The sequence below is a fragment of the Rana temporaria genome, chromosome 11 (assembly GCF_905171775.1).
Source record: "Rana temporaria chromosome 11, aRanTem1.1, whole genome shotgun sequence".
NCBI lineage: Eukaryota > Metazoa > Chordata > Amphibia > Anura > Ranidae > Rana > Rana temporaria.
In genome coordinates this window covers 24,662,656-24,690,596 of record NC_053499.1, presented here as the reverse complement: position 1 = coordinate 24,690,596, position 27,941 = coordinate 24,662,656, and the positions used below count along the sequence as shown (strand labels likewise).

Here is a 27,941-nt window from a genome sequence, read left to right as displayed (position 1 = left end):
CAGAATAGTTAATCTTCCCTCTTCCTGCACCTAGGTGCTAAAGCTTCCTAACCTACACCGCACAGACTCCTGGGAATGTAGTGGGTGTAACTTTCCAGGAGTCTGTGCACTCCCCAGTCTCAAAGAATCATGTGACTTTTCAGTTTCAGATCAGGTTTCAGCACCTGTACTGTCCATTACACTGCTTGTGCAGCACTGAGCATGTGTGAGATCTGCAAGGCTGAAATCCAGGAAGTCATACAGTCTGGCTTCATGATGCCCACACTTAAGATGGCCCCAGTCAATTTCTATTTTATAAAGTGTCTAAATGCTGTAACAACCTAACAACACGGACCTTAGTTTACAGACTAACTTTACTAGAATACATTAAGCTTGCGTATTACTGGGGTATTTATATTTAAAAAGTGAAATTGTGGCCGGAACTCCGCTCTTAATACAAGAAAGGACTTTGTTCGCTTTGGAAACCACAGCTTGCATGCTATTATTGTGCTTTGAATGATCTACCAAAAACCCCAGATCCTACGCCACTATGGATCCACCCAGTTGTACTCCCCTTAGTATGTATGAATATTCTTAGCCCCCAAGTGCATAACTTTACATTTATCACTCCTAAACCTCATCTGCCACATAGTCGCGCAATTAAACGGCGCATTGAAGTCGGCTTGAAAGTTGGAGACATCCTGTAAATTCTTCCAACACCCTACAATCTAAAAATTAATGCATCTCCATAAAACGACCCCCTATTTTTTTCCAACACACCACAATGCACAATTGGTTTACATCTGTGCCTTATGGTGCACCAAAACTTGGGGTCCCTCGGTAATGTAAGATGGGGGCTATTCAAAATGAATGGCATTGCACCCCAGTTTGTGCATTGAGGTAGCCTACAGTTAGCATAGATGTAAATGTGGCCTAAAATTACTGAAGGCATGCCGCACTTTTTTTTTTTTTCTGTTGCCAGTCTTCTATGTGTGAGAAAATATTAATGCGATGAAAGAAATCTGTAGGCAGAGATGTCAGACCTGTAGTGCAAGCTGCGATTCCAAGCAATTTTTCGAAAATTAAAAGTATTATGCAAGAAAAGTGGTGAAACAAGTTCTAAAATATAGACTGTTCAAGAAACGTTTGTGGTTTCTGCCAAAGAAGGTGTCAATAGGTACATTGTTTTATTGTTTCCAGTCTGTTAACTAAAGTGTTTGTGCGACTCTGTTTCTGCAGCTCTGTGACCGCGCCCGATCGCCGCTGGTTTCCCGCGATCGGTCACAGGAGCTGAAGAACGGGGAGAGGTTGAGTGTAAACACAGCTTCCCCGTTCTTCTCTGTTGCAGTGACACTGATCGTCTGTTCCCTGATATAGGGAACGACGATCAGTGATGTCACGCCTACGGCCACACCCCCCTACAGTAAGAATCACTCCCTTAGGGCACACTTAACCCCTTAGCGCCACCTAGTGGTTAACCCCTTCACTGCCATTGGCATTTTCACAGTAGTCAGTGCATTTTTATAGCACTTTTTGCTGTGAAAATTACAATGGTCCCAAAAATGTGTCAAAAGTGTTCGCCATAATGTCGTGAAAAAAAAACGCTGATCGCCGCCATTACTAGTAAAAAAAAATATTAATTAAAATGCCTATCTGTCTAAACAGAGGGGGATTTTTTTTTTTTTATGCATTTGTTTGGGGATATTTATTATAGCAAAAAGTAAAAAAAAATATTGCATTTTTTTCAAAATTGTCTCTATTTTTGTTTATAGCGGGAAAAAAAACCCTGCAGAGCTCTATTTGTGGGGGAAAAAAGGATGTCAATTTTGTTTGGGAGCCACGTCGCACGACCGCGCAATTGTCCGTTAAAGCGACGCAGTGCGGAATCGCAAAAAGGGGCAAGGTCCTTAACCTGCATAATGGTCCGGGTCTTAAGTGGTTAAAGCATGTTACAGTACAGTGCTTGTGCTATTTCATTTGGCCCCCTGTAACACCTGAAAAAAAAAAACTGGTTGATCCTGCCTGGCTGTGCCCTCCCCTCTGCAAACTGACAAAGGTGTATCGTGGCTGCTGAGCCCTGGTCCGGGTCAGGATACGTGGTCGGGGTACATCCCTCTGTCATCTGCACAGCCATGCTATCTGTACCATAAGTGTCCCTGTGTCTGTGTTATGTAAAAAATCTTCCACGCTGTACCTATATGACATCTGCTCCCAGCGCTCAGCTGACTGTCGGCTCTCTCTCTCTCTTCTCTACCCCTTCTCCCCGGCTGATGTCAGCGGGAGTGCTCGGCCCCGCCCACTGGAGCTGTGAGCCAGAGAGTGGAGAGAGCCGAGGAATCGGCTGAACGCTAGGAGCAGAGCTTATATAGGTACAGATTGGAAGATTATTTACATAACGCAGACACAGAGACATTTGTTGATATGGTACAGAGGGGTTTAGTTGCAGTGGGTTAACAACCACTTATATTTTTTTGTATTGCGCAATTAATGCTAAAATTAAAGAATAGACATGACCTATCTGTCTTCTGATATAAATGACCTAATCTGACTGTTCCAATGGAGAGGGGAAGGGTAATGCCATGTTGACACCCCTGATGGTGGTCTGTTGGTAAGGGGGCAGCAGTTGCATTGGGCCAGGAGAAATGCACAAAATCCTAGTGACTTCCTGCTTTGGATAGCTCCGTCAGTGGGGGTTAAAGTACTTGTAAACCCTTATATATACACAGTGAAGTGATTGGCCTCAGGTGATACAAAAAGATGAAACAAATCCCCCTACATATGTTGTTCCTGTTTATCTTCTGTCTTCTCTTCTTTACATCCATTCAAATTCAGAATTTTTAAAACTTGCCCACAAGTTCAGAGATAAGGTGCCAGAGAGCTGAAGTTACACTCTGCAGAGCTTAGTGAGGTGATTGGCGGGAATGGACCCCCCCCCCCCCCCCTGCAAACAGGAACAGAGCTGAGGCTGTCAATCGGCTGGAGATCCCTACCCTGTCACCTTTTTTCTCTTGGTGTCAGGAAAACTTGTTGGACGTGATTCATGCTGATGGCAGAGGAAGGAAGCCACAGACAAAAATGACACTTTATGCTCTTAAGTGAGAGCAGTACACACTATAGAGGGATATGCTTTGTTCATAATTCATGTCTGTGGTTTACAGACACTTTAAATGGTTAGTTGATCTTTACCATAAAACTTGTGATGCCTTTTTTGGCCCCAAATAGATTGTAAATCTTTGTGCCATGACATAATTTTCTTGGCATTCAAAACTTCTACCTGTAGGCCAGTCACACCTACCTCAATACCCTGTTATAAAAGTTTAAGCCTGTGTACTTAAAATTCAACTAGGATGAAATTTTGAGGGTTTAAAACAAATGCTGTAGCCTGTTCACCTATCCAGCCCATCGTATTGTATTGTTGGGCCAATCGCATTGAACTGTGGGACATGTAGGACAGTCACTGGGCAGTGGGCACTCAACTATAGAGCTGGTGGTTGAACCATGTGTCCCACAACGGGAAGTGTATACAAACCCAGAAGTGCTACTCTTAAGCCTCGTACACACGGTCGGACTTCCATCGAACTTTTCTGTGGATTTCTGTCCAAAGGGCGTTGTCCGTGAACTTGGTATTCATACACATGGCAGCTAACAAACACGAACGCAGTGACGTAATGGACGTACTACGTGGTTTTTCTTCACTTTACCACCACCCTTTGGGCTACTTCTGCTATTGTTGTCTGATCTTTAGCATTGGTTCTGAGCATGCGTGTTTGTACTTGGGACTTTAGTCCGATGGACTTGTGTACACATGATCGGATTAGCCGTCGTAAGACATTTGTTGCCGGAAAGTTTGTCTGTTCACACAGCGAACATTTGTCCGAAAAAGTTTGTCCGATGGAGCGTACACACGGTCGGATTGTCTGCTAAAACAGGTCTGTCGGACAATTAATCTCAAATGGCCTGATCGTGTGTACGGGCCTTTAGGTGCATATTTTGAACAGAGGCCTGAAACACAGTATAGAACAGATTTGAGGGGGGGGGGGGGGGGGGGCAGATTTTATTTTTATGATATAGTTCTCTTTTGTAATCTACCACTTTAAGGGAAGGCCTTCAGAAATGCCAACATTCTACGATTCTCTTATTCCACAGTATGACCATAAGTGGCTGAATCAGGTGAACCATCCCTAATGTGTGTGGGTGCCCTGTGAACGTCCTAGGAGAAATTGCTCTTATATGCATGAAATTTTAAGACTCACTGAGATATTTATGTAGATTCATGCAATGATGAACATTCAAGTTGACATGTTTGGCTGTTGCCAAGTAAGTAAAACTGTCCAATTCTTTTGCCAATTTAAATCCTAAATCTGTCTAAATATTTTCTAGTAAAATGATTGCAGGTTTAAAGACTGACCGTTATTGGAGATGGGTGGATTAATTAGGCAAAATTTGTTATTTATTTTTTCCTTAATCTGTACTGTTGCTTTTTTTTTTCCGTTTACTATGCCAGTTTTTCTGAAATAATGAGGCTAATTTTTTTTTTTTTTTTGCCACAAGAACAGGTCCAGGAAATTTTAAATAAAACCTTCTCTAACTTTCAGGGTGCATTTAAAGTAGAGCTGTTACTGATTAAAATTTTCGTGTTTGATGTAATCGTGTTTTTTTTTTTTTTTATTTAGATTAATTATAACGCACATACATTTTTCGAATCCCCACCATATATAGTCCCCACTGTAATATCCACAGGCGTCTCGCCCACTGTAATGTGGTCCACAGACGTCTCGCCCACTGTAATATGGTCCACAGACGTCTCGCCCACTGTAATATGGTCCACAGACGTCTCCCCCACTGTAATATGGTCCACATCTCCCCCACTGTATAGGAAGATTAGTGCTTGCTTAGTCTTACCAGAGACCGGGTGACGTCAGCGCGCCGCTCTAGGCTCCCCTAGGCTGCGGCTGGGTGGACCAAGATGGCTGCTGCCCCGGGAGCTAGGCCGAAGCGGCGGCTTTTCCTATGGCAGAGGCAGCAGCAGAGCTCCGCGGATCACGTGGTGACCCGTTCGGATCACGGATCATTTACGATCCGTTGCACCACTAGTACTGATCAAAAAAATTTTGATCGATCAAAAAAATTAACGATTATTCGAGGAATTTAATCTTTAATTTCCACAGCCCTAATTTAAAGCCTATTGCACCCCTAGAGACCACCTCAATGTTGTCTCCCTGTTAACTTCAATGTATTTCCTCAGTTTCTCTTATTTTTTTTTATTTTTATTTTTTTCAGAAATTTTCAGGGAAAAAATAACTATCATTTGCTCAGTACTAATCATTATGTCATATCTGTAGCCCCCTGATATTGATAAATGTTTGATCAGCCCACAGAATAAGTGTCTGATAGCACTGGATATTTGTTAGCTTGTGCGGAATACTCCTCTGTTTTTGTAACATTTATCTTCTGTTTCCTTTTTACAGGCGATGACAAATTCGGGCGCAAGATCGTCATGTTCAGTGCCTGCCGCCTGCCTCCGTGTCATCAGCTCGATCATGTCAAACTTCTACAGTAAGTGGCTATAGTAGTCTCTAGATGCTATGTTGCCAGCTGGCCCTGCCATGTTTCCAGCTAGGCCCATTAATCAGCCTTCGCAGTGCAAACATAAAGGTCAGCTGTAGAGCCTGACAGCAGACAGGCAGCTGGCCCACTTATAATCTGTTTTCCGCCTAGTGGTAAGAGCTCACACCATATTTGGTGCTTGGCCCTCTGCATTCCATATGGTTTTATTACTATTTCCAGCTGTAAAAAGAAACCCTTCTGTGTTGGCTTAAATGCCAGACTAATCCAAACTGTGGCTTTGTAGGATTGCTCATGGACTTTTGTGTATAGTGCAGTTTTTAACTTTTTTTTTTTTTTTCTCCAAAACTTTGCTTACAAAAAAGCTTTAGTGGAAAAAAAAAAAAAAAAAAGCTTTAAAGGATACCCATAGAAGTATACACCCTGCAACATATTACAGCAAATACTGATACAGTAAAACCTTGGTTTGAGAGCAATTTGCAAGACAAGCAACATTTTTTTAATAAATGTTGACTTTATATAAGAGTATCGTTGTTACAACTGCGTATAAAAGAGAAGAGGGGCGCCTCTTGTTAATGCAGCAACATCCATATGCGTAGAACACCCAACATTAGTAGTGATTTTATTCTTCCAAAGCAAACACCTTTGCACGCTGGTACCGACTAGTATGCCAATTTTTCTCTTCTCCCTCACTCGGCTAATGTGACCCCAGTGCTGATGAAGAGGGGAGGGGCAAACAAGGATGCTGTTGGAGGTGCCCAATGTCCTCCTTATCAACAGATGTCATTGGTTGTTGGGACACTAGCGCCAACAAGGTTGAAGTGGTGCACAATGAAAACCTGTGGCTTTATGTAACTAAAAGGCAGGCTTGATCCACCCGCTGGCTTGTATACATGCCTAGGCACCCTGGTTGAAAAAGGCGGCTCTATGGTGTTATAGGCCTACATAAGAGAGAGGGTTTTGTCCTTGAAAATAAAGCTTGGTAAAAAAGACAAAAACGGTCTCCTAACTTGTATATCTGGCTCCTAGGTTCAAAGTAAATTTTTCAAGCCCTGCCCTTAATGCTATTTCTAACAGATGAATTTGCAATTTATTTACACAAAATGTACACCACACTGCTATCTGGCCTTCCTACCCAGCACCCCCATCTTTTTTTCTCTGTTTCCTGGTAATATGTTCCACTCAATTGACAGAGATGTTAGTGGGTTGCCTTGCCCTTTGATCAACATAAAGAAAAATGGAAAGAGGAAGAATGTGGAAGGAAATTGCACAACAAAACGCACAACATAGCCTTTCAGGCACTGACAAAGCAAAAGTTGGAGGAAGTATAGACAATTTGCACTTCATGCTAAACTCTTTGTAGTTATATAATCATTTATCTAGGACTATATTCATTGAAACTTTATCTTTGTTTAAATACAGCTAATATAAATGCCTACATTTTTACTTGGTTTGCTTTCTGCAATCTCCAAAACTAGGAGAGGAAAGGCCAGCACTGTGGCCCTGTCAGTATGTATTGGTTTGCACACTTGTGTTGGCCTAAGGTTTGGTTTACACTGCTGCGACCTGCTGTGCGACTTTGCCAGGTGACTTCCTGGCAATTTGAGTACTGCTTGATGCGACTTCAAAGCAACGTTCATGGAATGCTTGGGTAATCTTCCTGTAATGTCAGGCCCAAAATACATCAATAAAGATGAGAATCCGACTTGGAGGCAACTTTCTTTAGTCTATCGGCACAAGTTGGATAGAAGTCACCTTGAAGTAGTACATGAACCTTTTCTAAAGTCGGAGCGACTTCAGTAGTGCTAATTAAGATGGCTCTCATTGACTGACATAGGATTTCACGTGTCACGCAACTTGGGTTCTCACGTCAGACCCCAAGTTGCGGCGGTGTGAACCAAGCTTTAAACTGTGAAGATGCTTACGGGGGAGAGAACATTGATGACGTCATCAATGTGCTGCCTCTTCTGGGTGTGGGTGGTGGTATCCATGCACATAAGGATGCTTGCAGCTCCGACTGTAAATTGGAGCATACAAGTGAAGTCCTGAGATTAAGAATTTTATTTGGGGTTCTGTTTTAAATTTTAGAATAGTTTGTTGGCACGTGCATGTAGGAAGCATGAAAGGGTCAGTTCTCCTAGTGATTTCCACTATCTGTTAGATGCTGTAGTAGTAAGAGCTCCCTGCTATAGTTTTGAGCTATAGTTAGCCCACCTTCCTGCTACTCTTATTGAGTTTTAATATTCCAATATATTTCCTCCTGTCTCCATCCAATGAAGGAAGAGAAAGTCAGACTTGCATTTGCCATAAAGTAAACTAATATCAATAGAACACCACCATCATATTCTTTTACATAGCTCATAAAAACGTCACAGAAACATGGTTGCCATATATGGTCCTATTAGATAGCTGCATGAAAAAATGTCCAAAAGTGCATAGTGGATCGACGCGTTTTACAGTAATCTTGCATTCTCAGGTTCCACACCTTTTTATATGCAACCATTGTTCATATATGAAGATAACCTTACATCAATGTACGGTAGACCATATTACAAGCAACAACGTAATGAACTTAGGGACGCATTGCAAACAAGATAATGATGGTGATTAAACTACTGAGTTCTCCAGAATATCAATGTAAAATACACAAAGGGAAGTGAAAACACCAAGTTGTGGCTGGTAATACATTCATGGGAACATTAAGTGGAACTTAAAGTGGTTGTAAAGGTACATTTTTTTTTTAAATATCAAACATGTCATACCTGCCTCTACTGTGCAGTTAGTCTTGCACAGAGTGGCCCTGATCCTCCTGTTCTGGGGTCCCACGATGGCTCTCTCGGCTCCTCCCAGCAATAGCCAACACCCTCTAGGAAGTTCTCACCCGAGGGGGGGGTTACCTTGCGGGCGCACTCCCATGTCATACACTCGGCATCCATAGACACATAGGATGCATTAAGGTGAATAAATTCATCTTTTTAAATTCAAAACAAACTCAACCAACCATCCATTCATCCATGTTGTAATGTAATTTTGTGTCATCACTTTGAAATGATCATCTTGGGTAAGGGAAGATGATTCATGCAGCATTTCATTTCTGGAATCCATCTGCTCTTCCTGTAAATTAATTCTGGAAAATCTTGCAGTATATGCAGGCTACTGGTACACTTTTGCAAGGTGTGCAGGCAGTAGGGCGTGTCAAATATCAAATTTCCTTTTTAGTATCGTTGCTCTTTATGATCCTCCTATCCCAATGCCCCTCAAGTCCTTACTGACTGATTTGTTTTTCTGTTTCCCTGCAGGTATCTGAAGCACACATTGGACCAGTATGTGGAAAGTGATTACACTTTGATCTATCTGCACCATGGCCTGACTAGTGAGAACAAGCCCTCTCTGGGTTGGCTTAGAGATGCGTACCGAGAGTTTGACCGCAAGTAAGAACATACCATTGTTCTTTGTATCAAAATAAAGAGCCGTCTTTAGCAAATCATCAAATTCTCCATTTTATTCCCCAGGTATAAGGGAATAAAAAGGTTCCAGGTAGTGAAAAACCTTGCTTGCCCTCTCCTTTCTAACATTCCTATTGGCCAATGAAGCAGCCTATCGTTGTGATGAAAAAATGTAAATGTCAGTAGCTGGACAAGTTAATAGAAGTGTCAGAGTTTTGCCCTTTTAAGTCATTATGTGGCCCTGCTCCTTGCAGAATTTAGTATCTGTCCACTGATGGGAAAAGTGCACTGCTGCAGTGGTGCTCAATGGAGAGAAATGGCCAAATGCATCATACATACTAAGAGGAGAACAGCTGGGGGAAGCGATGGTGAAGGATCTGGGTGTTCTGGTAGATCATAAGCTTAATACTGGTATGCAATGCCAAGTGGCAGTTTTTAGGAAGCAAGATTCTTTCTTGTATTAAGATCAGTATGGACTGCAGAGAGAGAAAGTGGGATCATTTTACCCCTCTACAAATCATTAGTAAGACTTCATCTGGAATATGCAGTTCAGTTTTGGGCACCAATATTTAAATAGGATATCGGGCAACCAAACTGATGAGAGGCATGGAGGAGCTCGGCTATGAGGAAAGATCAGCGGAACTGAATTTTATTCTCTTTTGAAGAGGAGATAAAGGGGATGGGATACAGAAGTGGTCCATATAGTAATCTTGATGGTGAGATATTCTCTTTAAGGTCATCAAAGAAGACAAGTGGGCACTCTACATCTAGCCTAGCGGAAAAGAGAATTAATCTCCAAATACAGAAAGGCTTCTTCCCAGTAAGAGCTGTGAAAATGTGGAGTAAACTCCCCTCAAAAACTGGTTCTGCTCGCTGAGTCGATTATTTTCAAAAAGGCCTGAATTCTTTCCTAGATGCATAGAATATAACTGGATACAAAATCCACGTCCCTGGCTCTGTGACTACCGATCGCGGCAGCCCGGGAAAAATTGCGGCCGCCAGGCACGCACATCGGCACCTGAGTGGCGCGCGTGGGCCCCCTAGTGGCGGGAGGCCAGAGACCGTATATTGACGGCCTCCCGGCATTGTAGAGCCACCTTGTGGCCGTCAATTGTCGTTGGCCGGATGGGAAGTGGTTAATAAATCTGCAAAAATGTCAATTCTGTCAATATTGGGGTTCTGTGTGTACATTAATGAGGGGAAAAAATGAACGTAAATGATTTTAGAAAATGGCTGCAATATAACGGAGTGAAAAATTTAAGGGCGTCTGAATACTTTCCGTACCCTGTGTGTGTGTGTGTATGTATGTATGTATGTATACATATATATATGTGTGTGTGTGTGTGTGTGTGTAATAAATAAAAAAATATATATATATATATATATATATATATATTTTTATTTATTTATTTATTTATCTCAATTATTCACATCAGTCCCTGCCCTCAAGAGGCTTCTAATCTAATGTCTCTAAACACATTCACACATTCATACATATATACATATACTAGGGCCAATTTAGACAGGAGCTAATGAACCTACCAGCGTGTCTTTGGAGTGTGATCATTCAGCTGAGATATCATACGTGATCATTTTTTCTTTTTTTTGTAGAGTTTTTAATTTTTTCGCAAGATAATAGTGGTATTTGAGAATGCTCAGCTGTTCTGATATGAAGTGTGAATTTTACTAATTGGCCTGCTTTTAGGAAAATTCCTGATATTAACAGGAAACTAATTTTCAGTGTTTATTCACCTTTGTTACCCTGCTGTGCTGTGGTAAGTGAAGAATCCAGCAGAGCTGGCACAGAGCAGTATACAAATGAAATGAATACAGCTGCCAGCTCTGCCTTTCATCTGTGCTGTGTCCATGGAGAAGGTCTTGTACAGGAAACACAAGTGCTCCATAACAGCTATTAAGAAGCCATTTGTTTCTATCCTGTGACATCAGGAGAGAGGAAACTATGTGGAAGGAACGGTGCTGTGAAGTGTGTTTTCTCTATTTTCTTGTTTAGCAGTATTGTTTCTTGCAGGCTGAACCGCACAGCTGGTTATAGATCTGGGATTACTATAGGAAGATCTGACCTACAATTGTATTATTTTTTGTTTATTATTATTTTATTTATTTATTTATATATATATATATATATAAACATTTTTTGATAAATGATTTTTTCATAAACATGCACATCTTTCCAGGCAGGAGGCCGGGGAAACTGGTAGGGCTCAGATGGGGAAAAATACATCCAGGCTGATTGTTTTTGGTTCTTCAGTTTTACCTCGTAGGCCTGGGTTTAAAATGGTTCTAAAGGCTTAATGTTGTCCCTTTTTAAAATGAAAGAGGTTTATACTTGGTGGGTATTAAAATTATCAAATTTTGTTGCGTTGCTGCCTGAAATCAAGTCACGCAGTTTTTGTTTTATCCAGCAACTTCTAACATCTAAGTGAAAGATATAACACCAACATGTTAGAAAAAAATAAATAAAAAAAAAGAACAAAATCAAGGAGTTGGAAAAAGGCCCACCCCCTAATGTCAGTATTTTGTTGAACCATCTTTTGCAGCCTTTAGTCTGTTGGGATGTCTCTACTAACTTTGCACTTCTAGACTTTGCAATATTTGCCACTCTTTGCAGAACTGCTCAAGGTCAGTTAAATTTGATGGTGACCGTTTGTGGACTTCAGTCTTCAAGTCATTCCACAGATTTTCAATGGGGCTTAAGTCTGGGCTCTGACTAGGCAATGCAAGGACGTTCACCCTTTTCTCCTTCAACTACTGTGTGATCATTTTTGCTGTATGCTTTGTGTCATTGTCATGTTGGAAGGTAAACCTTTTTCCCATTGACAACTTTCTGGCAGAGGGTAGCAGATTTTCCTCAAGAATTTGATGGTACAGTATTTTGCCCCATATAGTGTTCCTTCTATCCTGACAAGTGTTCCAGTCCCTGCTGCAGAAAACCACCCCCATAACAGGATATTACCACCTCCATACTTTACTGTAGGAATGGTGTTATTTGGATGGTGAGCTGTATTGAATTTCCGTCAGACATATCGTTTGGTGTTGAAGCCAAATAATACAATTTTAGTCTCATCTGACCAGAACACCTTTTCCCATGTGAATCTTCAAGTGCGTTTTGGCAAAGCTCAGTCATGACTGCATGTGGCTTTTTTATTCCAACCCTCCCATACAAGCCACATTGGAGAATTTGTGATACTGTTGTCACATGCACACAATGACAACTCTGTCATCAATTCCTGCAATTGTATCAGAGTTGCTGTAGGCCTCTTGGTAGCCTTATTGATCAGTTTCCTCCTGGCTCTTTCATACAGTTTTGAGCGACGTCCTGATGCAGGGAGGGTCTGTGTTGTACCAAATACCCTCCACTTCCTAATAATGTACTTCACTGTGCTTCTAGGCATTGATGAAGCCTTTTGACTTTTTTTTTTTTGTATCCATCTCCTGACTTGTGCCTGTTCACAACTTTATCCTGGAGATCTTTTGACAGAGCCATGCCACCCATAGTTGATTGTTTGCTTCAGTTGCACTAGCAGGGACTGAAATGCTCCAGGAAAGCTATTTTCATGCTGAGCTAATCAAAATAATCACAGCTAATCAGTTGAATGTCAAATTGCACATTGAGAAGGTGAATAGCTACACCTGATTGAATTCACAAGCCATTTTTAGGAGGGGGTGATCCTTTTTCCAACTCAGTGATTGTGTTTTTGAATGTATTTATTTTTCTTTATCGTACATCACGGGACACAGAGCGGCATTCATTACTATATGGGTTATATGGAGTACCTTCAGGTGTAGACACTGGCAATCTCAAACAGGAAATGCCCCTCCCTATATAACCCCCTCCCATAGGAGGAGTACCTCAGTTTTTACGCCAGTGTCTTAGGTGTTAGTCATGGTTTAGCTTGCCTCCGCATCCTTGGGATTAGGTGAGCTACCGGTTCTGTCCAAAAAAGCCTCAGCGCTAAAGTGGTCAGTAACCGGACCCCAAACCCTTGGGGTATAGCCCATAATGCTTTTCTTTTTAGAGAGCTGGACCCTGGGCCCAGAACTTAGAAACCTTTGGGTGCCTAATGTTTTCTGTTGCCAGGGTGCTATATGGGCCCAGGACAGTGGATCCTTCATAGGAACCCAGGGCCTGAAGGTCTAGACATCCCCACGGAGATGGGGGAAGATTGGGCCTCTTGCTTGGCAAAGTCCTGCGGCATGGAGCAGGTAAGTGAGGGGAAAACTTGCGGAACTTGGTTCTTAGCAGGTTTTTTCTGGGGGGTCACAGGGGACATGCCTAAAGTTATGCACTGCATCTGGCAAACTAGTCACATATCATAAAGATAGGATGGCTCTCTATGTATTATTCCCCATAAGATGTGACCTCCCTTGTAGTGTTGGAAAAGCATTGAGTGGGGCCTGTGTTATATAAAAATATATGTGTGTGTCAGAGAGCTGTGCTTACCTGCAAGCCTCCAGGCGATGCTCCATTCAGTCTTCCTCCTCAAGGCCTGCAAAGCAGGCAAAACGCTGACCTCCTCATGGTTCCAGGCTGCAGGCTGCAGTTTGCTGGAACAGAGAGGTCCCTTCCTCCCAAACCCCCCCCCCCCCTGTCGGGAGGGGCATTTCCTGTTTGAGATTGCTGGGGGGGAAGGGCGGGTCAGTGGCTTAAAGGAAGGGGCGGCCCTTCCTTGTTTGTTCCATTCAATACTTTGGAACTGAGGAGAAAGACCAGAGCGGCAGCACGGGGGCGCCGAGGACACACAGTGGCCAGAAAGGATATTGCAGTCTTCAGAGGACTGTTTTTCAAGCCTAGAAATAGGCTGTTTCTTTCCATCTCATAGTTTTTCTTTGCAATACTACTCAGGGGGACAGAATGTTTTTTCTTTCCTGGATTTGAAAAAAAAAAAAAAAAAAAAGTCATCTAGGGGAGAGGAAGCATTTTTTATCCCCCAAACAGGTGTTTGGGCAATTAACTTTTATAGTTCCAAATACCAATAGGTAGCAGGTGTACCTCGGTATTGTACCATGGCATCCGGGTCAGAGGGTACAAGAGGTGGGGATTCCCCCAGAGAGTCTGAGGTCTCGGACAAAGCTATGCCGCTGCTTTCCCCACAGGGAGCCTTGGGGCCATCGGGATCTGGGGCTGGAGCTGACGCTGCAGTCCAACCCTAAGATGGTCACGGAGGAGGTATTACTCACCTCTTTAAAAGAGATGCAGAAAGGCATGGGTAGCCGCAGCTATGCGGGGCAGTAAGCGGAATAGATCTCCGTCGCCCGAGCGCGGACCCTCAGAAGAGGAGGTCCTTTCCTCAGGGGAATTGGACGACCTCTTGGACAAGGACCAAGTAGGTTCAGGGATCGAAGATCCGGATACAGAGGAGTCTGGGGCAGTTCAACTTGCCAGTACCAGATCTCCAGGTATCGACGGTTTCAGCTTTGGGCTCACTGAGGGCGCCTCAAAGCAATGCTGTGTTTCCGATCCATCCTCTATTAGAGGGAATTTTGTTCCAAGATTGGAACAAGCCAGATAAGATCTTCTTACCACCTAAAGGGTTCTCTGTCCTATATCCTATGGAAGAAAATTTTTCCAAAAGATGGGCTACTCCTGCAGTGGACGCAGCCATCTCATGTGTTAACAGATCGTTAACATGCCCTGTAGAAAACATACAGGTGTTCAAGGATCCAGTTGATAAGCGCTTGGAAGCACTACTTAAGAACTCCTTCACTACTGCAGGGGCAGTAGTACAGCCAGCTGTGGCTGCGATTGGGGTCGCTCAAGCATTATCGGATCAATTTAAGCAGATGCTTAAACTTATTCCGGCCCAGCAGGCAGAAAAATTTTCGGATGTCCCTAAGGCCATATGTTTTACGGTAGACGCAATCAAGGATTCTATCCAGCAAGCGTCACGTTTATCGTTATCCCTTATCCATATGAGAAGACTCTTATGGTTAAAAAGCTGGGAGGCTGAGCCCCCATGCAAGAAGCTCCTGGTAGGGTTCCCCTTCCATGGAGGACGACTCTTCAGAGAAGACCTAGATAAATACATTCAGACCATTTCAAACGGCAAGAGTACTCTCTTGCCAACTAAGAAGAAGGTTCAGGGACCTGCGTTTAAACGACAGTATTCCCCTGGGCAGGGGCCCTCTAATGCCAAGCAGTATCGACGGCCTCCTGCAAAAGCAAACTTCGGCTTCAACAGCAAATCACAAGGACAGGCTGTTAGAGGCAAAAGGCAGTGGTTTCGCAAACCAGCAAAACCAGCCCCCAAGCCAACCTTATGAAGGGGCGCCCCCACCCACGAAGGTGGGGGGAAGGCTGCGACTCTTTTCAGAGATTTGGGAAGCCAGCATTCCCGACGAGTGGGTACGGTCTTCCGTGGCCACAGGCTACAAATTAGATTTCCTAAGGTTTCCTCCTCCTCATTTCCAGAAGTCGAGGATTCCAAACGATCCGGAAAAGGGAGCCGCATTAAGATCGGCATTAGATCATCTACTTTCCCAGGAAGTAATAGTAGAGGTACCAGTCCTGGAAAAACAGGGGCTGGGTTTCTACTCCAACCTATTCATCATCCCAAAATCCAAGGGAGATGTCAGGCCAATTTTGGACCTAAAGATGGTAAATGCATATCTAAAGATCCGCTCATTTCGGATGGAATCCGTGCGGTCAGCAGCTGCCACACTCCAGAAGGACGACTTCATGGCGTCCATAGACATAAAGGATGCCTACCTTCATGTTCCAATTTATCAGCCACATCAAAGATATCTACGCTTCATGGTGGCTTCGCGTCACTTCCAATTCGTGGCGCTTCCCTTCGGGTTGGCTACGGCCCCCCGGGTGTTCACGAAGGTCCTAGCTCCGATCCTAGCCAAGCTAAGGATCCAAGGGGTCACGATCCTAGCATACCTGGACGACCTCCTAGTCATAGACCACTCGTCTCCCGGCTTGGAGCGAGCAGTGGCCCTCACGGTCCAATACCTCGAGAGGTTCGGCTGGGTCCTAAATCGAGAAAAGTCAGCTTTCCAGCCCACAAGGCAGTTGGAATATCTCGGCATGAGATTAGACACAGAACAACAAGGAGTGTTCCTACCTCTGAGGAAGGTAAAAGCCATCAAGGAATTAATCCTACTGGTTCTAAGCAAGAAAGAACCGACTATTCGCCTATGTATGAGGTTACTAGGCAAGATGGTGGCCACATTCGAGGCGGTACCATACGCCCAGAGCCACACTCGCATCCTACAGGCAGCCATCCTGTCAGCATGGAGCAGAAGGCCACAGGCCTTGGATATCCCGTTGCCGCTCTCATCAAGAGTCCGACAAAGTCTGTGTTGGTGGTTAGACCCTCAGAATCTACTGAAGGGGAAGTCTTTCAGCCCAGTGGCTTGGAAGATAGTGACCACAGACGCCAGCCTGACGGGCTGGGGAGCAATTTTGGATGGTTGCACTCGCCAAGGTACTTGGGCAAAGCCAGAGAAGCAGTTGCCCATCAACATCTTGGAGCTCAGAGCTGCTCGACTAGCCCTCAGGGCTTGGACGTCAAAATTGCAGGGGTTCCCGGTGAGAATTCAATCAGACAATGCCACGGCCGTGGCATACATAAATCACCAAGGGGGAACCAGCAGTCAAGCCGCTCAGAGAGAGGTGAGCTTGATTCTCCTATGGGCAGAGGCTCATGTGCCCTGCATATCGGCAATATTCATTCCAGGAGTGGACAACTTTCAGGCGGACTTCTTAAGCCGCCAGACTCTATGGCCGGGGGAATGGTCTCTGCATCCACAAGTCTTTCAAGCACTCTGCCAAAGATGGGGAGTGCCGGACGTGGATATCATGGCATCGAGACTCAACAAGAAACTAGACAGGTTCATATCCCGCTCAAGGGATCCGATGGCCTGCGGAACCGATGCGTTGGTTTGCCCTTGGCATCAGTTCAAACTTCTTTATGCGTTTTCCCCGCTCCAGTTACTACCCCGCCTGCTGCGCAGGATCCGGGTGGAGCACATACCAGTCATCCTGGTAGCTCCAGCATGGCCCAGAAGGGCATGGTACTCACTAATCTTAAGGATGGTAGTGGGAGACCCGTGGACTCTTCCTCTACGGCCAGACCTGCTAGCGCAAGGTCCGATCCTCCACCCTGCCTTACGGCATCTAAATTTGACGGCCGGAAGCTGAATCCCTGATTCTCAGGGGTAGAGGTCTGTCTCAGAAAGTAATCTCTACCCTAATCAGAGCCAGGAAACCGGTCTCTAGGGTGATTTATTACAGGGTCTGGAAGGCCTATGTAGGCTGGTGTGAGTCCAAGCGATGGCTTTCTCGCAAATTTACCATCGATAGAGTATTAAGTTTTCTCCAGCTAGGAGTGGATAAAGGATTGGCATTAAGCACAATCAAAGGACAGATTTCTGCTCTGTCAGTGTGGTTTCAGCGGCCGCTGGCCACCCACTCGCTGGTTAAGACCTTCCTTCAAGGGGTCTTACGTATTAGACCTCCAGTTAAATCCCCGCTTGGTCCGTGGGATTTAAATGTTGTTCTGTCAAGTTTACAGAAACAACCGTTTGAGCCGTTGGCTGATATTCCTTTGGTTCTACTGACAAGGAAGTTAGTATTTTTGGTTGCCATAGTTTCCGCAAGAAGAGTTTCGGAGCTGGCAGCCTTATCCTGTAAGGAACCATATCTTGTTTTTCATAAGGACAGGGTCGTTCTCCGCCTTCATCCTTCCTTCCTACCGAAGGTCATATCCAGTTTTCATTTGAACCAGGATTTGGTATTACCATCCTTCTTCCCTAAACCTACTTCCAGAAAGGAAGGGTTGCTGCATACCTTGGATATTGTCAGGGCCATGAAGGCCTATCTTAAAGCTACAAAGAAGATCCGGAAAACAGATGTGCTGTTCATTCTACCGGATGGGCCCAAGAAGGGGCAGGCAGCTGCAAAGTCCACCATTTCTAGGTGGATTAAGCAATTAATCACTCAGGCCTACGGCTTGAAAGGGTTGCCTCCTCCAGTATCATTAAAGGCTCATTCTACTAGAGCCATGGGCGCATCCTGGGCAGCACACCACCAGATCTCTATGGCTCAAGTTTGCAAGGCGGCAACCTGGTCTTCTGTCCACACGTTTACAAAATTCTACAAGTTGGACGTAAGAAGGAATACTGATACTGCCTTCGGGCAGGCAGTGCTGCAGGCTGCAGTTTGAGACCCTCGGATTCCGGGGGCTCCTCTTGTTTGAGTTAAATTTAAAAATTTAAGATTATTTTTCTCAACTAAGTTGGATTTATTATGATTTGAGTATATCTCTAAATTAAATCCTTTTGTCTTGGAGATGTTCTCCCTCCCCTCATTGTAAGCATTGCTTTGGGACATCCCATATAGTAATGAATGCCGCTCTGTGTCCCGTGATGTACGATAAAGAAAAAGAGATTTTTAATACAGCTTACCTGTAAAATCTTTTTCTTGGAGTACATCACGGGACACAGAGCTCCCACCCCTCTTTTTTGAGGACCATTTTGGGAGGCATACTGCTTGCTACAAAACTGAGGTACTCCTCCTATGGGAGGGGGTTATATAGGGAGGGGCATTTCCTGTTTGAGATTGCCAGTGTCTACACCTGAAGGTACTCCATATAACCCATATAGTAATGAATGCCGCTCTGTGTCCCGTGATGTACTCCAAGAAAAAGATTTTACAGGTAAGCTGTATTAAAAATCTCTTTATTTCTGACATGTTGCTGTTTCACTTTCATATCTTTCACTGGGAAGTAAATACAGTTGGATAAAACAATATTTTATGTCTGTCTTCATTTTGGCTGCAAAGCAACAAAATTAGATAATTTTAAAGGGGGTCATTATTTTCTATACCTGCTGTAGCTGCTCTGTGCAATGGTATTGCACAGAAAGGTCTCTTGCCTCTTCTTCTGGGGCCCCCCACCTGCGTTTTTTTCTTCTCCTCTCTTCCGAGTACCCCCATAGCAAGCTGGCTGCTGTAGGGCACTCATGCAAGTGCGCTCCTGAGCACCGGGGTGTTGCAGCATCTTTGGCCCAGCCTTAAAGTGGTTTTGCCCTTTACACCCTAATTGGTGAGTCCGCAATTAGGGGATCGCTGTGTCTATCTCTGTAATCTGAGTTGCAGCTTTCGCATGATAGTGAGTTACAGACAATTACATTTTTGTTGGTTGTAAAGGTTGTATTAAGATTAAAAGCCTTCTGTGTGCAGCAGCCCCCCTAATACTTGACTGTGCCCCATTGTTATCCAGCAATGTCCACCAGTCCCTCGGCCGTCTGGGACTCTCCCTGCTGATTTAACTGAGACACAGCGGCACCATTGGCTCCAGCTGCTGTCAATCAGTCAGTTAGCCAATCAGGAGAGAGAGGGGCAGGCCGAACCACAGCTCCATGTCTAAATGGATACACAGAGCTGCAGCTTGGCTCGGGTGCCCCCCATAGCAAGCTGCTAGCTGTGGGGGCACTAAAGAGGAGGGAGGGGCCAGGAGCAGCAAAGAGGAACCCGATTTAGAGGAGGATCAGGGCTGCTCTGTTCAAAACCATTACACGGAGTAGTTAAGTGTAACATGTTTGTGATTTAAAAAAAAAAAGAGAGAGATTTTACAATTACTTTAAGGTAAAAAACACCAAGACTTTAGAACCACTTTAATCATACAGTATACAATTTTCCTTTCTTCTTTCAGTGTCGTTCTATTCATTGCAGAGGCGCTAAGTTGTGGTGATTTCACTTAGGAACCCATTGACCAGACAAAATGAGTGGACTGCATGTTGTGGTGTGTACTGACTCCATAGAAGGCAAGGCATTTTGCCTTGACTATGGGCTGCACTGGAAATGGCTGCCAGCATAGTCCTACTAGAATCAATTCAGCTAAAAAAAAATATTTGCTTTTGGTGAATGCTGGAATGTTAATGCAACTCTGTTGTATACAAAAAAAAAAGTCCTCCCTGCAAAGAAACGCATTAGTAGTTAGAAGTACGCTCTGTGTTCAAGACATTCGCTTTCTGGAGAATCTTTAGCATCAAGCGCACTTCTGGATGTTTCAGGTTCTGCACTCTGTGGTTCCTACATAGGGGCTGCCTGGAAGAACCACAAGCACCTGGAACTCCTGAAAGTGTTGGATGCAGAAGATTTTTCAGCAAGCTGGAGAACAACAGCGTTTAATGGTACAGCAGGGATAAATGGTAATGCGTTTCCTTGCTGGGTGACCCTTTTTACTTGTTATGTTTTAAAAGCAGTAGCCGAGCTGCTTTGAAGCTGTACTGAGAACAATTGGCTGAATACATGTATAGGAGCTGTTTTACCTGCCAAAGGATTTATAGTAGTGTTCAGCCAGTTTTGTGATGCAGACAGCACAGTGGGATCCTCAATCTCCACTGCAGACTACATTGCCTACAAATGGTAGAGAGCAAGAATTTTGAGTATAGCCTCCTGTAAACAGATTAATAAACAATAAAGGTGTACCATCTTCCGGGGAAGTATGTAACAACAAAAGAGGGTGGGGCAAGAGGGAAAAAGGGACAGTGGCTGAGGTTGAGCCAATAGTATTCCCTCCCCCTAAAAATTAAGGACTGTCACGTCAGGATCTCTCCATGGATGTGTTCTCTATCAATTACCTGTTAGCAGATCCCCATAGGTACGGTTCCTGGTCCTTAGGGGACATTACCTTGTCCCTTATGCTCTCACTGCAACTACCACTTAACCCTCCCTTTTACTTATAGATTCTTACCAATCTGTTTCATACAGTTAGTTGGTCTGTCATATCTATACCTATACATACTGTCTACCCACTGTATGTTTGTCTAGCAGTACAAGCGGACGTACCCTACCTCCATTATACCTCTGCCCGCGCAGTACCATCACATGATTTGGTAATTCCAGACTTACCCACTGAGATCCTCGTATATTCCCCCCTGTCCACCGCATGGGGTCTATGGTTCTGGCGGGTTGTTGCCGCGCATGACCACCATAAATGGGAATGGTTCTCCTGAAGAAGTGGTTATACCACGAAACTAGTCGAGACTCAGATCATTCCATATGTTTGTAATTACAGAAATTGCCTGGAGTCATCCCAGGCTTCTGTCTTTTTTTTTTTTTTTTTTTTTTTTTTCAATTTTAATTATGTATTGATTGTATAATTTTTTTATATGTAATAAATTTCCCTTTTACACTACATGTTAATTTTATCGTACCAAGACAGTCCATAGATTTTAGGAGGAGGGAATACTATTGGGTCAACCTCAGCCACCTTTCCGTTTTTCCCTCTTGCCCCACCCTCTTTTGTTGTTACAAATGGTAGAGCCTGGTTCTTGACCTGGCACAGCCTGTGACTAGATGATGAAGCAGCAGCTGCTGATGTCTCATCATTGTGCTCTCCATCCTTTAAAACCACACAACAAAGCTGTAGGGCCTTGACTGGTTCAGAGTGCTGACCCTTCCTCTCCCAGTCTGACTGCTGATGTGTAGGTGATTATAGGATGTTGGCAGATATTTAAAGTGGATGTAAACCCAATTTTATTTTTATTTTTAAATTAAGGCTTATAAATTGTACAGTATAGGATTTCATGTCATCTGTGCCCAGTCTTGCAACAAAGAGTTAATCCAGCTCTGAGCAATCCTCTTTTTTTTATTTTTTCAGTGAGATAAAAATGGACAGACAGAGAAATAGCAGTCAGTTCTTCCCCCTGCTGTGAGTGACAGGTGATTTTACATATGTCATGCAACTCAAGCATTAGAGAGGCTCTGCCTCTCACAGCTCCCACACAGAGCTCTGTAGAATCGTTCTATGAAGACTGCAGAGTATGTGCACATGCTCAGGAGTGACATGGGGGCTATGAACCCGCTCTGCTTCACATAATGCACTCTGCCACTCCTGTGCATGCACTTTAGTGTCCCCTGGCGTGAGGCTCGTCCTCACAACGCTGGCCGGCCAGGGGACTGTAGTTATCCTTATAGACATGCCCTATGTTATTATTAAATTAGAATGATGACAGTGTGTTTACATCCACTTTAATGCTAGTTCTATTGCAATATTTATTTTCCTTTTTAGAGAGGGGACAACAGGAATGTTGCCCATGCAGGGGCTACACCGCAACATAAACATGCATCATTTTTCGTCATAGTACCAGGCAAGGAGGGGAAGCTCTGACATATTCCAGGTCTAAGTGAGCAGCTAGTCGAACCTCCCAGTTAGAGTGCCCTAAACTGTGACTTGCCAAGTCTCAAGCTTCCAAAATTAAAGTGGTTGTAAACACACATGTTTTAAAAAAAAAAAAAACGAAAAAAATGTCATACTAAAGTTGGCTACACATTATATTTTTTTTCTTTCCTTTTTAGATTTACCAAAACCATATAATATGGGGTCAAACCAGAACCCATTCAATTTGTATGCAATCAGGCAAGCCCTTGCACTACAGAGTTGAAGATGAAAAAGTGTAGCCAGGTTTACTAGCTTGGTGTAATGGTTTTTGCACGGATCAGCCCTGATCTAGGGTCCCCCACCAAGGCTCCTGGCTCCCCTGCTGAATGCCTACTATAACAATCTGCTTGCTATAGGGGCACTCATGTAGGCTCGCTCCTGAGCCCGCTCTGTGTGCATAGACACACACAGAGCATGGCTCCCCCCGCTGTCTCCTCACTTGCTGTTATTTAACTGGCGCCCGCTGCTGTGTCGGGGCTAATCAGGAGTGAGCGAGCCGCTGCTTTTGTGTACATCGCTGGATTGAGATCGGGCTCAGGTAAGTATGAGGCCCCTCCTCATACTGGGGGAGCTGCAGAGAACTGAATGCATTAAGGTTAAAAAAAAAAAAAAAAAAATAGTTCAGCCCTAACAACCACTTAAAGCTAGAAACAAGGTTAAAAAGAAGGGGGCAAAGCGAGAAGTAGAAGATGACAAGCAAAAAGGGTAAAGTGGGGATGGGGTTTCCATCTGGGACTCAGATCTGAACACTATACGAGTGTGTCTATAAGGTAGTAAGGGTAGCTGGATCCAGGGTAGTTAAAATAGAACAGAGCCAGGGTGCCCAAACTTTAAGGGAATTTGGTTGAGAATCAGTAGGAATGTTAGACCAGGTTTTCATTAACAAGTAATGTATTCATACACATTTTAACCTCGGCTAAATCATTGCTAGGCTGTTCCTTTGTTTTTGCAAAAACAGCTTACAAATTGGGAGGCCTGGAAATTAAACACAAAATATCTTGTTTTATAAGTAAGACTCCTTGAGCAGCTGTGACACTTGCAGTGGATTGTACACTGAAAAGAAAAAGAGTGCTTCTAAAAGCCTATACACATGATCTGACTTTTTGACAACAGTCCGATGGATGTATTTTATAGGACAATCCGACCGTCTGTATGCTCCATCGGACAATTGTTATTGGTTTTACAATGGACAAATGTTCGCCATGCATGCTCTCAAACTTTCCGACCAACAAATGTCAGATGGAGGATAATCCAATGCTAAACATCAGACAACAATAGCAGAAGTTGCCCAAAGGGTGGCGGTAAAGAGCTGAAGAAACACGTGATTTGGTGAATGTTGGCTGAAAATTTTCTGCCGTGTGTATGCAGAACAAGTTCACGGCCAAAGCCCATTCGGAGCAAAATCCATGGAAAAGTCAGATAAAAGTCTGATCGTGTGTATGAGGCTTAAAGGGGTTGTAAAGGTAAAAAAAAAATTACCTAAATAGCTTCCTTTACCTTACTGCAGTCCTCCTTCACTTACCTCATCCTTCCATTTTGCTTTTAAATGTCCTTATTTCTTCTGAGAAATCCTCACTTCCTGTTCTTCTTCTGTCTGTAACTCCACACAGTAATGCAAGGCTTTCTCCCTGGTGTGGAGAAAGCCTCTTGAGGGGGAGGGGGCGAGCAGGAGTGTCAAGACGCCCACTAACACACAGCACTTTTCTCTATCTGCAAAGTAGAGAGCGTCCTGACCCTCCTGCTCGCCCCCTCAAGAGGCTTTTTCCACACCAGGGAGAAAGACTCGCATTACTGTGTGTAGTTACAGACAGAAGAACAGGAAGTGAGGATTTCTCAGAAGAAATAAGGACATTTAAAAGCAAAATGGAAGGATGAGGTAAGTGAAGGAGGACTGCACTAAGGTAAAGGAAGCTATTTAGGGAATTTTTTTTTTTACCTTTACAACCCCTTTAGGAATATTAATAGGTGGGAAGGCTAGCCGCAGGCTAGCCTGTATTTGTAGGAGGAGTCAGAGGGCTATTTATCCCTCCTCCCCTCTAATCTCCGGCGTCAGTGGGGTTTCTGGGTACCCACCCGTTACCCCTTTTTTCAATTTTGTCTTTTTTCATCATTTATTTCTTCACTATCACTTCAGGTATGCCAACTTTTAAGCATACTGACCAGCAAGGCCAATGGCACACCTCAGGCCTGTCGCATTCTTCTGTGAGGACTCTGACTACAATTCCAGATTTAGAAAATGAATCAATGTAAAATTCTTACCTTTTGCAGGTGGTTGGGAAAATACAAACAGACCTGGATATTAATTCACCTTGTATGTATTCCAAAATGTATTTACAATGCTCTTCAATCCCTAATAGATAAAATAATATAATGTCTAGAGGTAGCTTCATTTGGCAGCAACGATGTACCTACAGGAAAGTGCTCACCAGGTTTTAAAGCTGAGAATAATATCACTCGGATCAAGCCCAAATTATTGGTGTGTTTCCACGAGGCGCAAACCAGAGGATGTCATTGCTACCAGGCTTCATAGAATAGGAGTCCAAGTTTAGAGAGTACCTCAGGAGCTACAGACAATGAATAAAATATGATTTGCTGTGATACAGTATTGTGTTTTCCTGACCACTTGCAAGGGTGAACATTTTACATTGTTTCTCTTTCTAACTCTTTAATCTATTGATGGTCTTCAAAGCACCTGGTTTCTTTTCAGTGTACAGTAAAACCTTGATTTGAGAGCGTTTTGCAAGATGAGCAAAATGTTTTAATACATTTTGCCTTGATATACAAGCGATGTCTTAATATAAGAGTAGCGTCATGTCACAACTGAGTATAAAAAAGGAGAGAGGAGCCTCTAAGTGTAACAATATGATTACATTTAATGAAGGTACAACATTTAGCAACTTATTGCTACACTTAGAGGTGCCTCTCTTCTCTTTTATACCCTGTAAAAAAAATGCTTTGATATACAAGTGCTTTGGATTACAAGCATGTTTCTGGAACGAATTATGCTTGCAAACCAAGGTTTTACTGTACACCCGGAAAAATGCTGCATAGACTTAGCAAAATGCATCAGACAGTTTTTTGCTGCATGATTAAAAAATGTAATCCTATTGAGGCAAAACCACAAGACATGGAAGGAACACCTGAAGTTGAAGGGGACTGTGCAAGATGATCTAACTGATGGTAACTAAAATGTTAACTTTGTTTATTCTTGTCTTCGCAGGTACAAGAAGAACATCAAGGCTTTGTACATTGTCCACCCCACCATGTTCATCAAGACCTTACTGGTTCTGTTTAAACCACTAATCAGGTGAGGCTTCTAAATGTTGTGTCTTATAAAGACCAAAAATACACTGAGGCCATCTCCATGAACAGCTGACATTTTTATACAGATTATGGTGGCCCTTATCTATCATATCTGGTCCACTTTGCCATACCACCAGCTTTTCTCATTTTATCTAGTTTGTCCAGATGAATGAAAGAGGCACCCTCTTGTTGGTTGCTGTGGGGGGAAAAAAAAGTACTAGTCTTCCATTCATTCTTTAATCAACAAGACGGAGTACACTGAACACCTTGAATATAGAAAGTGGCTGATCCCCTAAACCAGTAACCAGAATAATTTGCTGGCTATTCCCCACCAGCACATTAGGTCCTAACACATTGATATAGCAAAGGAAAGATTTTTGATATTCTGCACTGACCAGCCAATTTTATATATACCAAGCACATAGCACTTTTATGATGGCAGTTTAGGTAGTGGTTAAAGTTGTAAATAATGTAAAAGTTGGTTAAAAACTTACAAGGAAATGTCATGATTTTATGGGAATAATGCTACGTGACTCACATTAACTCTTATAGTTTATTCTATACTATATACTCCATTTACCCAAATTTCACCAGTAAAGAGGCAGCTGTTTACAGTATTTGACGGGCAATTGAAACATCAGCCAAAAAAATGTATGTGTGTATGTATAAAACAGAAGAGGCACCTCTAAGTGTAGCAATATAGCTACATTTAATGAAGGTACAACATTTTAGCAACTTTTTATTCTTATTTATTTTTTATTTCGAACAGAGTGGTTACAGGATTAGAACAGGTTTTTATTGGCTTCCCTCCCCAATGACTGTAGTCCCCAGGACAGGAAGTGAGAGTAATCCTCTTATTAGGGAACCGGGCCTAATAACAAGAAACAAGAGTTTTAAACAGACACTGTCATTTTTCCCATCTTGCTACCTTTTCCGTCTGCAGAATGAAAAAAAAAGTGAGGGATGACTTGTAATGTAAGTGTAAGCAGTTGACCTGTTAGATGAGCAAAGTGACAGCGTCTCAGTATGGTGAACCATGATACATTAGTAACTGTAAATAAATATGGACATAAAGAGGAACATTAGTTTTGCCACACAGAAAGGCAATACTAAACAGTGAGACAGATTGTACAATAGTTTTACTACAAGGTTTGCACTGAATTTTTAAACTCTTACCTCAGCTGCTGTAAAGTAGCTTTGTGACCAAATTAAACCTGACCCTGACCACTTCTAATTGTGCTTCTGTTTAGAGTGAATATTTGTGTCACCATTGGTGATAAATTTGTCTGATAATTTGGCAAATACTGTTGCAGTTGGCTTCCAAGGATTAAAAGAAGGGATCCCAAATTCTGCATAGGCTTAGCAAAATGAGGGACCACCTGATGCACCTCATTGTATAGCTAATTTGAATGGTAAATGTCCCCCGTGTTGTTCAGAACTTTAATGCTTGTAGGAAGTAAGGGCTACACACCATTGTATTGCATGAGTAATGCTGTTAAAGGAAAGTAGGAGAGATGGGCTATGTATGTACTTGGTTCTTACAGAGATGGACATTTTAGTGAGTTTCCTGGTGTGTGAAATCATAATATAGACTATTCAAACTAGAGTAGAATACGGAACTTCCTCCATATACTCTAGGCCACAAAGCTTCATTAACAAAATAGGAAATGGTAAACAATAATGTTGATATGAGATTTTTCATTTTGTCTTCCAGCTTCAAGTTTGGTCGAAAGATATTTTATGCAAATTATCTGAGTGAATTGGATGAGATTGTCAAGTTGGAGCAGTTGGGGATTCCAAAATCCGTACTAGAGTAAGAATTTTGGACATATCTGAAAACAGTGAGCTAAATACATTGAGAAGATTTAGGAAATGTTTTCATGCAGACTTTGCCAACTTCTGTCCTGTATATTTTGATATAAGGCATTTTTGTCACACTTGTCAACATTGTTCTTGTTGAAGACTGCTTTCTTATAACTGCATGATCAGGCCTATGGTTACAGTAGGAAATATTGCTCCCACAGCATCCCTATAAGGGTGCATATAAATTTGCAAAGTATTTTTATTCCAGTTCAATACAACAGGCTGAGTACCAATCTCTGTGCAGGTTATTGGGAAAGACCGGCTGTTACAGGAGCAGGGGAAAATGAAAAATATAAACTATAGATGGCGTTTTGCTATGGTTTCCAGGAATAGAATGTAAAGTAGTAGTACAGCCAAAGCTTGTTCAATCTGCACTCCTGTAACCCATTTTTGGCAAATGGGGCTGAAGCCCGCTGTCGGCTGACGCCACAGAGCCGGTCCAGGCTCTGGAAAGATCGCAAACCACATGGTCGGGATCTGTCCACATGCCTGGACCGGCACCTGGCTCAGCCTCTCACTGAGCTGCTGAGAGCTGGAGTTGGCCACTCCCACCCCCTCCACAGCCCAGTGCTCCAGTGAGCAGGGGGGGCAG

At 43.2% G+C, this 27,941-nt stretch overlaps 1 protein-coding gene across 1 annotated transcript in view; it reads left to right on the top strand.

The window, feature by feature from the left end:
* The window catches only part of ARHGAP1 (Rho GTPase activating protein 1), an 85,395-nt gene that overhangs the window by 43,074 nt on the left and 14,380 nt on the right, over nucleotides 1–27,941 (top strand). The window contains exons 4-7 of the mRNA XM_040328206.1: nucleotides 5,448–5,535; nucleotides 8,844–8,975; nucleotides 25,404–25,490; nucleotides 27,201–27,299. Of these exons, the coding sequence (XP_040184140.1) occupies nucleotides 5,448–5,535; nucleotides 8,844–8,975; nucleotides 25,404–25,490; nucleotides 27,201–27,299 (406 nt within the window). The remainder of the gene's footprint in view (nucleotides 1–5,447; nucleotides 5,536–8,843; nucleotides 8,976–25,403; nucleotides 25,491–27,200; nucleotides 27,300–27,941) is intronic.